The 9,963-nt window shown below is 48.2% G+C and overlaps 1 protein-coding gene across 3 annotated transcripts in view; it reads left to right on the plus strand.

The window, feature by feature from the left end:
• Window positions 1–7,277, plus strand: part of LOC111142502 (formin homology 2 domain containing 3) — a 467,037-nt gene extending 459,760 nt beyond the window's left edge. For 2 of the 3 annotated variants that reach the window (XM_022495724.1, XM_022495725.1), the window contains one exon: window positions 6,677–7,275. In XM_022495724.1, coding sequence (XP_022351432.1) covers window positions 6,677–6,759 — 83 coding nt within the window. In that variant the 3' untranslated portion in view covers window positions 6,760–7,275. Of the gene's footprint in view, window positions 1–6,676 lie in introns of all 3 variants that reach the window. The other variant, XM_022495723.1, reaches the window with a different exon arrangement.
• The last annotated feature ends 2,686 nt before the right edge of the window (window positions 7,278–9,963 follow it).

Genomic DNA, 9,963 nt, shown 5'->3' on the forward strand with positions numbered 1-9,963 from the left:
ATATTTGAGTTTCCTTCTAAGGTGGGGGTCTGGGCCCCACCTGTGACATGACTATGAAGTTTGGGCACAGAGCTATATTTCTGTAAAGATGTGATTACTTTGATGTGACTTACAAATAAACTGGCCAATTTCTTAGCTAATTAAGATCTTAAGGCTGATCACCCTTAGAAGAACAGTTTCTCAGTGGAAAGAGCCAGAAGTCTAATTCCAGGGACTGCTGGGAAAGGAGCACAGAAACTTGATTTGATCTGATGCTCTGACCCCCAACAGCCCACCCCCCAACCATGACTGCCTCCTCGTCATGTCCTGAAGCTTCAGCATCCCTTTCAAAGGGCATGTGACATAGCTCACATTGATTTGATGTAACTAAAATTTATTTCTTCTACAGAATTTTGAGGGGTATAACCATGCTGTATGTTAAGTAGAATTTCATGGAGAAGGAAAACCATCAAATCTGAAAAATTATTGAATTTGTTTTAGGGAAAGCAGGAGCTATGCCTCGCAAAATATTAGATCTGGCCCTGGATCTGATCAGTACACAGCTTTGTTTACTTGTCCCTATGTCTCCAAGGTGGTTAATTAATTTCCCCATTACTCTCATTAAGGAAAACTTCCCTGTGTTTTGTTTAAATAGTTTTTGCTTACTGATTATGAATCACTTTTATATTCTTTTATAGGGCAAGCTAACAATGGCAATAAAACAGAGGTTTTAAAACTCATGCTCTTGCACTAGAGTAAAATAAGATGTTAGTGGAAAGGATAAAAAAGGCTCAAACTTTTGTCTTTTCCCCAACAACTTCATTCCTATTTACTCAGCCCCTGAGTTCGTTACAGAAGGACTGACCTTCCTCTGAAGATAGCTAGCTGAGGTGCCCATGGACAGGAGGACAGAAAGAAGTCCAAGTGAAGACTGACAGTCTGTTCCCTGAACTATATGGGGAGTTGCTGCCTTGTGCAGGACCAGCTGGAGGGTGTGTGCCTCGTGGGAGGAGAGGTGCCACCCATGTTTTCTCCAGGCTACAGAAGAGGGTGACCAGAACAAGCTGGAGCTGACCATGACTTTCTGATTTCTTGTGGCCTCCTTTAAGCCTCTGGTGATTTTAAGATTTTCTCTCTAGAAAAGTAAGAGCAGGAAGTGAAGAAGGCATTTGCAGCCTTTGCTCTGCATTGGGAGGGTCTTGGAGGTAGGGATAGACAGTCCCCACCTGTCCTGCAGGAAAGAGACTTGAAGTGCTATGGGGGGTGGGGGTGATAGAGGATGTCATCAGAGTCTGGGAGCTTGGAAGAGCAATCAGGCCCAAACAAGAGGAGGTGCTGTCCGAATGCCCAACAGACCCCATGTCACCCAGACCCTGAAGGTGGGCCCAACAGTAGGGTGTATAGGCCTCACACCCAAGCCTGGAGACCCAGCCAGAGGTCAGGACTCTGATGCAGCAAGAAGCTCGGCTAGAAGCTTCGGGTCAAAGAGGCAGATGCAGGAAGAGTTTGGAAATATTTTACTGTGTTGGGTGGCCCTCTGGTTTCACGTTCAGACAGCTCATCCTCCCAAACTGGGAACTACCACTCTCCTGAAAAAGGAGAGGCTGGCTTCTCTGTCTTCCCCCACATCGGGGTGCGAGGTGCCCATTGGACTCAGAGTTGGAGATTCAGGAGGAAGGAGATCAGTGAAAGGAGGAACCTGGGAGTCAGTCTGTCCTGCCTGTGAGAGCTGCTCTGAAAGCAAAGCAAAGAGGGTTCCTGTAAGGGGCTTTGAAAAGTGCCAGGCTCCTTCCTGACATGAAGATAGTGTATTTCATTGCCTTTGCTGCTTTGCAGTTCCCATGGAATCTGTTTCCCTGTGTGGAATGTACCCATTCATACAAAACAGCTGGAAACGGGGTCCCTCCTCACTCACTCAGCCCCACTGAGCCTCAGTCTGCTGTCCAGTGAGGCCAGCGGGGCCCCTCCCAGGCAGTTGTGAGCACTGAGTGAGGTGCTCTGCATCTGACAGGTTCCCACCGTCCTCCCTCCCCAGCTCTGTCACACTGCTACCCAAGGGTCCCCAGCCAGGGGGGAATATGAGGCCGAAGTCACACAAGAGCCCAGGCACAGGAAGCACACCTACCTAGCAGTCACTCTGCTACCAGCACCCACCTGACTCGGCCTGCAGGGAATAGACCAGACCCATCTTCACCTCTCCTGTCCCCCAGGGTGCAGTTTGAGTGGGCTTGTCGCTGTGCACCCAAGGCTGGGTTGTCACCAGCATTTCCATGAATGTCTTCTTCCTGTCCCACTACCCTACCCACGCTGTTGCACTGCACTCAAACAGCATGCCTCCTCCCATGTGTGGAGGACATTTTAAGAGCTTGACACTTTTGAAAAGTATTGGTCAGTTCCCTTGTAAAATGACTGTAAATTTAGGAAACCTTTGCTTCTAATAGACAGAGTGCTGAGAAAAAACAGGATGGAGGATGGAAACAAGAAAAAGGGCTCAGATGGTTAGATAATCAACGTTAACAGAACAAAACGAGCCAACACACAGAAATTCCAATATAGAATCAATAAGCACGATAGAGCTTAAAACAGTTCTCTATATTTAAGTCCAAAGAGGCATGAGTGAAGCCACCATTTCGGCTCCACTCAGGGACGGGTTCCTCGAGGAACAAGGTGTAAATAAATAGTGGCAGGCTTGTCACTTCCCAGCAACCAGGCACATACATTTAAGACCTCTTGACGTTCTGATATTAGTCCCCATAGTCCTAGACACGGTACTCTCTGTATACATGGTAGAAAATTTTTAGTAGTATCTTAGGGATTACAAAAAGGCAAACTTATTTCCAAATTGTTTGGCATTCTGTGCAAAAGAGAAAAAAACTATCAGTGATCTAAAGGTGAAAGAGTGCTAATAGATTTCTGTCATATGGAAGTAAAACTCGGTGGATGTCTCATAGGTATGAAAGGTGGTCCCAGGGACCCACCCGTTTCCAGGGTGGCCTGGGTCTCACATGTCCTGCCTTTAATCCGTCTGTGGACCACTTACTGTGCGCCCTTGGGCCAGGGACTTGATCTCTCTGTGCTGTCCTCTCACTTGCTGGAGAAATAACAACGGGGCTCTTCTCATAGGGTTTCCACAGAATTAGATTCCACGGATTCCACATGGAATCATCCGGGTTAACCCTCAGTAAGTGGAGGCCGCCGTCGCTGTTATTCTCAGATTCAGCTCATTCTTAGCGAAGGGCTTCCTGAGAGCACTTTGTGGGATCAAACTATTTTTCAGTTCTGGGGGCGGTGAGAGAAAAAGAACTTTCGGTTTTTCCCTGAGTCCCCAGACACCCCGTGGGGCACGTTGACAGCAGAGGCTCTCGTGTGTCTGATGCCGCTGCTGTCACCGCTGCCTTGTGAGAGCTGTCACAAGGCCAGGGGCAGCGAGTGGCTGCTGGGGCCAGCAAAGTGACCCATGCCGTCTGTGGAAGAGCTGCAGGGCACGCAGGGATCAACATTTGCAGGGTCTGGTCTCTGTTAGGCGGCTGCGGGCAGAGGAGGCAGGTGCGTGTGACAGGCCGGGGAGCAGCCACGCCGCAGGCAGGGTGCTGGCGCGGGAAGCGGGACTTGGGAGCAGAGAAGGGCCCAGACGTTACCGTGTCAGACGTGTGCCAGCACCTGCCCCCTGGGACTGGAGAAATCCCCTCTCTGATGACTTGTTTTTTTCTTCCTTTCTTTCTTTTTTAAAAATTTTATTATGTTAGTCAGCACCCAGTACATCATTAGTTTTTGGTGTCGTGTTCCATGTGATGACTCATTTCTATTGTACAGGGTCCATATCCTGCCTGCCCACTTGCTGGTCCCCTCTTTTTCTTATGTCCCAGTCCTTTTTCACTTTCCAGAAACTGAGTGAGAGCCAACACCCTCTCCAGCCAGGGTCTGCTACCCTGAGCGTTTCTCCTCATACTGCATCCCCGTCAGTCCCCTGCCTCCCCAACCGCGGCACTTGGCTCAGGGTGGAGGCACAGGTAGCTTTGCTGAGTGAATGAATGAACGAACGAGCGAACAAATGAATGAATTGAAGAGGTGGCAGATGGAGGAATGGACACCCAAAGAGACCCTTGCTATAATTGGAACCGGAGCACAAAGACTAATTTTAACCGATTGTCTTCACTTCACATGTTTTTTCAAGTGATAATGTGACTTTTTAACAAAGGAAGAGCTCAGATTCTTAAGGTCTTCGGGGGTTACTATATGGGGTAGTTGTATTTAATATGAGAGAATTTATCTCAGTTGTCACGAATACCCGCAGTAAGTTGGATTCCATTAATGGGGCGGGTTTTTCTGTGGATTCCTTTCTTGGGACACACCTGGGGAGCAAAGAGACGTGGCCCATGCTGGCTTTTTCCTCTGCAGCAGAGAACACCTGGGCCCAGGGGCAAGGGAGGACCCCCCCCAGGATGGCCCCTCAAAACTAAGAAGAGGCTACAAAGCTGAGGGCGCAGGCTCTATGTGGCCAGGCAGTGGGGCCAAAGCAGCACCAGTACACTTGGTTCTAGTCTCTGCACCTGTCCCAGAGAGGCTGGCCCAGTGCCCTTGTCGGTGAGATTCTTGCACATCCTATAAGGTGCCAGGGTCCCCACTCAAGTATTCCCGTGAGCTGAGCTGAACTCCACAGTTAGGGGACTAAAGCAAGTGTGTGAACAGGTGTTAAGGAAGCATCTCCAAATGCCCTCCTGTGAGATGCCCATCAGCTCAGGAGGTCTCCTGTAGTCATCTGGCCGCCACATATCCCCAGAGGCTCAGCAATTACACTTCATAGACTCCTGGCCAGGCCACCCCCAGGCCTAGCGAAATTCAGGATGCCTTTCGTGTGCAGCACGGTCCTCAACCCGAATTTTGTGTCTTGGAAGAGAGGTCTTGGCAGTCCTTGTCAAGAATGAGAAACATTTTATCTTATTTTCTGCCATTAAAATTATCTTTAACAAACACTTGAAGGAGTGTTTAAAAAACATAAAACATTATTACAAACTAGTATTTTTATTGCTGCCCCATAGAACAAATTCCATTACTCAGTTAAATGCAATCTGTCTCCAGCCGAGGCTCTGGAGCCAAACATTTTGTCTGGATGACTTAGACAGTCTGGAGCCCAGGGGCTTCGGGTAGAGGGAGGGCGAGCCAGGGCAAGAACTGCTCCAGACGGATGGTCGGGGAGCCCAGAGGTTGTGTGCAGGGACATGATTGGAGGGTAACCCTCAGCACAGATCTTTGTGTCTCTGTCTGTGTCAGATCCATGCTTGGTGTCTGTGAGTCTCCCAGCAGTGCTTCAATTCTTTACGTCCTGAGCACACAATAGATCCTGCATAAAGTACTTGTTGATTGACCAACTGATGGGTTAGGTGTTGGCCCCTGTTCAAAGTGCTGATTCCCGGGAGAAAAGAAACCATTTATTCATAGATATTTAGACCCTGTACATTCTACCAGGTCTCTTCAGATCCTTTATCCACAGGCTGAGTAGGCTTTTGCTTAGGGGAGGACAGGAAAGCATGGAATACGGGGTGTTGCTTGCAGGCATAGGAGCTGGGATCCGGGTGCGTGTATCTATCGTCTGGGGCCTCCCCTTGAGGAGGAGGACACAGGCCCCATGGTCACAGGGGTTGCAGGGAGCTGGGTCTGGCATGGGAAGGTTGAGCTTTACTTTCTTCACATTCTGATCAAGGGCCTGCCCTGCTCATCTCAGTTCCTCTGGCTGATTTAGGATTTAGGTTGGAAAGTATATCCATAACACATCTCTTCTGAAAATGAAGAAAATACCCCAAATTCCCTATGACCTTATATAGAAAGGAGACCAAATACAATTTATAAATGAAGGGAAATGTAATTAGGCAACCTTTCAAATGCAAGGACTTACCTTGGAAGGGACAGCTGCCTCCTCATTCACCCTTATTCGGCCTTTATTTTGACGTCAGAATTGGTCAGCACTACACAGTGGGGATACCCACAATGCCAAGCTAAACACGAGCCAGTTCTTTGTCACACGTGAGTGTGCCTCCACCTGCCCGCTGTAAGCCCCAGAGGAGAGCATGTGTTTCACAGGAAACATCTACCGAGTCAAGTCGGAAGTTTGGCAGTTTGCTCCTTGACCTCCAGTCCATAAGGACTCACTAGTTGTTGCCTCTAGAGGCCCTTTGATGAGTTGAGACTGAAACCCATCATGCTCGTAGAGATTCCTCCCAACTGCCGCCGCTTACCGAGTTCTGTCCCCAGCATCGTCATCCCTCCTGCAGATTTGTGGGGTGATCTTACCTAGATTCAGGAAACCTGCACTTCCCTATGTTCCGTAAGGACTGTTCCAGCTCTGATCCTCTCCTTAGGCTGGCCAGAGGCTGAGCTCTCCACATGCCGTCTGTCCTTTACTCTCGTACCCATTTCTCAGAAATCTTATAAGGGTGGGGGCTGCTTTGTCCCCTCTTACAAGGTCAGTCCCTCCACTTGGCTCTTCAGGTCAGCCTCTTGCAGCCCCAGAATTTGTCCTGCCCTGGCAGATGGCCAGGAATTTCGGCAGGAGCGGGATGCGGCTGAGCATCTCTGAGCCCTGTGACTACCCTGGGGGGGTCTTTAGGGGGCAGGGGGCGGGGGTGATGGGTAATCATGTGTCAGCTGCTAACCCCTCCCTGTCTTCTCACCCCTTTGTGATCTGCGGGTGCTGCTGCAGTGCGAAGGACCCTCAAGAACGGCCTGACTGCAGAAGAAGCCCGAGCCCTGGGCCTGGTTGGCACCCCGGAGTTGCAGCTGTGACATCTGTGGGTGCCCTAAGAGGTGCACCCGAGAGTGCAAACTCCTGCTGGATGGAATCCCTGCAGCTGGGGGTGAAGAGCCTGGACACTAAGCACCGAATGTTCCGAAGGAGAGCGTCCATCTCTAGGTGTCTGCGTGCGGTGTGCTGGGCATTGATGGGGCTCTCGCAGAGTCTCCCTCACACACTTCCTTCCTTGTGTCAGCTGTGTTTCTCTTGTTTCCTTGACACCTGGCTTAGTAGTTCCCAAGTGTGACACTTTTTCTGTGCGAGGAGCAGCCCTTTTAAGGAGCAGATGACTCGGTCACAGTTACTGCGGTCGTATGAGGCAGTTTGAGTAGGTCTGCAGACTGGGTCTCTCCACAACACCAACATACCCAGATGGAAACTCCAAAATTGTACACAAAAAGAAAGCACAGATTGTTTACCAGTTGTGGATTTTAGCTGTACTAAATGTTTATACAAATTCATAAATGTACACCATGTTTCAAATACTAAATAAATAGAGTTTAATGCCAGAACTGGACATTTCTTTTCTCTTGGGCGGAAGGCCTTAAACAGCTCCAAAGTCTCATCTTCTTCTGAATCAGGGAAACCTTTCCTCAGGTTCCTCCGAAGGCCTCTGGCTTGGAATGGCCTCCAGGCCCTTTGGCTTTCTTGTTGGTGTTTGTTTTGTGTTAGTGTGGGAAGTGCCTGCCTGCCAATGTGCTCTTTGTAACTGCTGATTAATTAGGCATCAGTGTTTGTTGCAAGACTTGCTAGCAATGACCTTACATAGATCACCTGACCCATGGGCTTTGTTTTGCTCCATTGTAATGTTGACACAAACATTAGAGTAGCATTTAAAACCTGAACTATTCTGCAACTCTCTCACTTGCTTCTCATGTAAAAATTCATTTTCTTAAAAAGTTTACTGAGTCCCCAGAACAAAATAGAAATTTAAAATTTTGTCTACAAAGAACCTTCGAGTGACAAACATAGTCCTTGGCACTTAAGTACTGGTCAGCAGAAGGTAAGGTGTCTGGTGGGGAAGGCGCTGCCAGGGGCCACATGGGGGTGGCTGGTGCCCAGGTGGTGGTCTAGCCTCCACCGAAAGCCCTCTGCCCCGGGTTTCACAGTTCCTGGTGTAGAACCTATGTCTCTGGGGAGAGGGAGAGGTGAACCACTGCATGGGTAGATCGTCAAGCCATGAATTCCGTGTTTGCGTCCCTTTTAAAAACTCTGTGACTCTGTGTTCCTGAACCTGGTGTCTGTGATCTAGAGACAAGATGTAGTCGTGTTGTCTGAAGAGTCAAAGATCGGATGTTCACCCCACAGGCCTCCGTGACTGTGTCCCCCCGAGTCTGCATCCCCACTCTACTGAGAGCCGGAAGCTCTTTCCAGCAGATTATTGGTCAAAAAGTATGTAATGAATGTGAGCAGCCCAGGAAAGCCTGGAATCTGCCAAGAGTAGGTCTGTATATTACAGACAATGGAGTTTAATCACTTTATCGAAAAAGATACATGAATTATTAATGCTTATTTTATTATGGTTCTAAATAACATGTAATATTGTGTTATGATTTAGCTGTTAGAGCATTTGCCTGTTCCCTCAGCACCGAACCCAGACATAGAATATCTGTGTCGCTGGGGATCGGGATGTGCAAACAAAAGGAAGATGCATTATTGTTGCCCTGTTTAGCGAACAGATACTTTGATGATCTTCTAGAGGCCCTTGGCATTCTGCTGAGAGACACTGCTTTGGAATAAAAGGTCACGTTCAGAAGGAAGTGACAGATTAAATCTGAAGTTTATTTTAGGGATTCAAAAATTCTCAGAGGAAGCAAGGTCAACTAATTTCTTGGTTACAGCTAGGTACAGTCTTTTTATAGAGAACTCTGTTTAGTAGTTTTTGGTGAAATGGAAGGATTATTGCTCTTGCTCATTTCTTCCTTGTTGCCACTTCCTCTGGCTCCCTCCATCAGTGTTTTTGTTCTGTTTTGTTTCTTTTTGAATTCAGTGACCTTACCCTTGGGAGATGCACTCTTGCTGGTCATCACCATGGATGTTCTCATGCCTGTTTCTAAATCTAGTTGGACATTACAGAACTGCCAGTAAAGAAGGCAAACTCTTCTGTTAAAGATGCCTGGGTTTTGGTGTCTTTGGAATCTTATTTCTATTTAAAAAATAACTTACTGAGGGATTTGAGGATGGAAAGATGGAAGGGAGGATGCACAGGCCCCACGAGTGTTGAAGACCCTGTTTTGTCTTCTCCCAAGCCCATCACTGAACGCTGCAGGAAGCAAGAGCAGGATCAGAGTCAGGAGACCTGGTTTCTGAGCTCCTAACCTGTGGGTGGCTGCCTTATTCTCCACCGCTCCTAAATCCACCATTTCTTTGCTCATGGCCCTGAACAGTGTATCACCAAATACCACCAGTGGAGGCTAAAGCGTGGCCACCCAAAGAGAACAGGTCCTAATCACAGGAACCTGTAAATGTTATAAAGAAGGGTCTTTGCAAGGGGCACCTGGGTGGCTCAGTCGATTAAGCTTCTGCCTTTGGCTCAGGTCATGATCCCCGGGGTCCTGAGGCTGAGTCCCATATTGGGCTCCTTGCTCAGCGGGGAGTCTGCTTCTTCCTCTCCCCCTGCCAACCACTCCCCATGCTTGTGCTCTCTGACAAATAAAATCTTTAAAAAGAAAAAAAGGGGAGTGTCTTCCGTTTTGAATAAGGATCCAGATGTGGAAAGATAATCCTGGATTATCTAGGTGTGCCCTAAACCTAATCATAAATGTCCTTTTAAGACAGAGGTAGGGAGAGGTTTTACATGCACAAAAGAGACGGTCTTATGAAGACAGAGAGGCAGAGATTGGAGCAATGCGGCCACACACTAAGGAACACCAGCAGCCACCAGAAACTGAAAGAGGCCAGGAACGAATTTTCCCCTTGAGCCTCTGGGGAGAGAGCATGTCCCTGTTGGCACCTTGATTTTGGCTCAGTAAAACTAATGTTGAACTTCTGGACTTTAGAACTGTAAGAGAATAAATTCCTATTGTTTTAAGCCACCAAGTGTGTGGTAATTTGTTATGGCAGCTCTAGAAAATTAATAACAACCATTAACCACAAATATGCAGCAAGGGCCTAATTTATAGAGGTGACCCTGTGCCAGGAGCTGCGGATTCAGCTGGGAAAAGGAGAGTCATGATCCCTCCCCTTAGGGCCATGAG

The sequence above is a fragment of the Enhydra lutris genome, unplaced genomic scaffold (assembly GCF_002288905.1).
Source record: "Enhydra lutris kenyoni isolate GAN:26980312 unplaced genomic scaffold, ASM228890v2 scaffoldscaffold8, whole genome shotgun sequence".
NCBI classification, from domain to species: domain Eukaryota; kingdom Metazoa; phylum Chordata; class Mammalia; order Carnivora; family Mustelidae; genus Enhydra; species Enhydra lutris.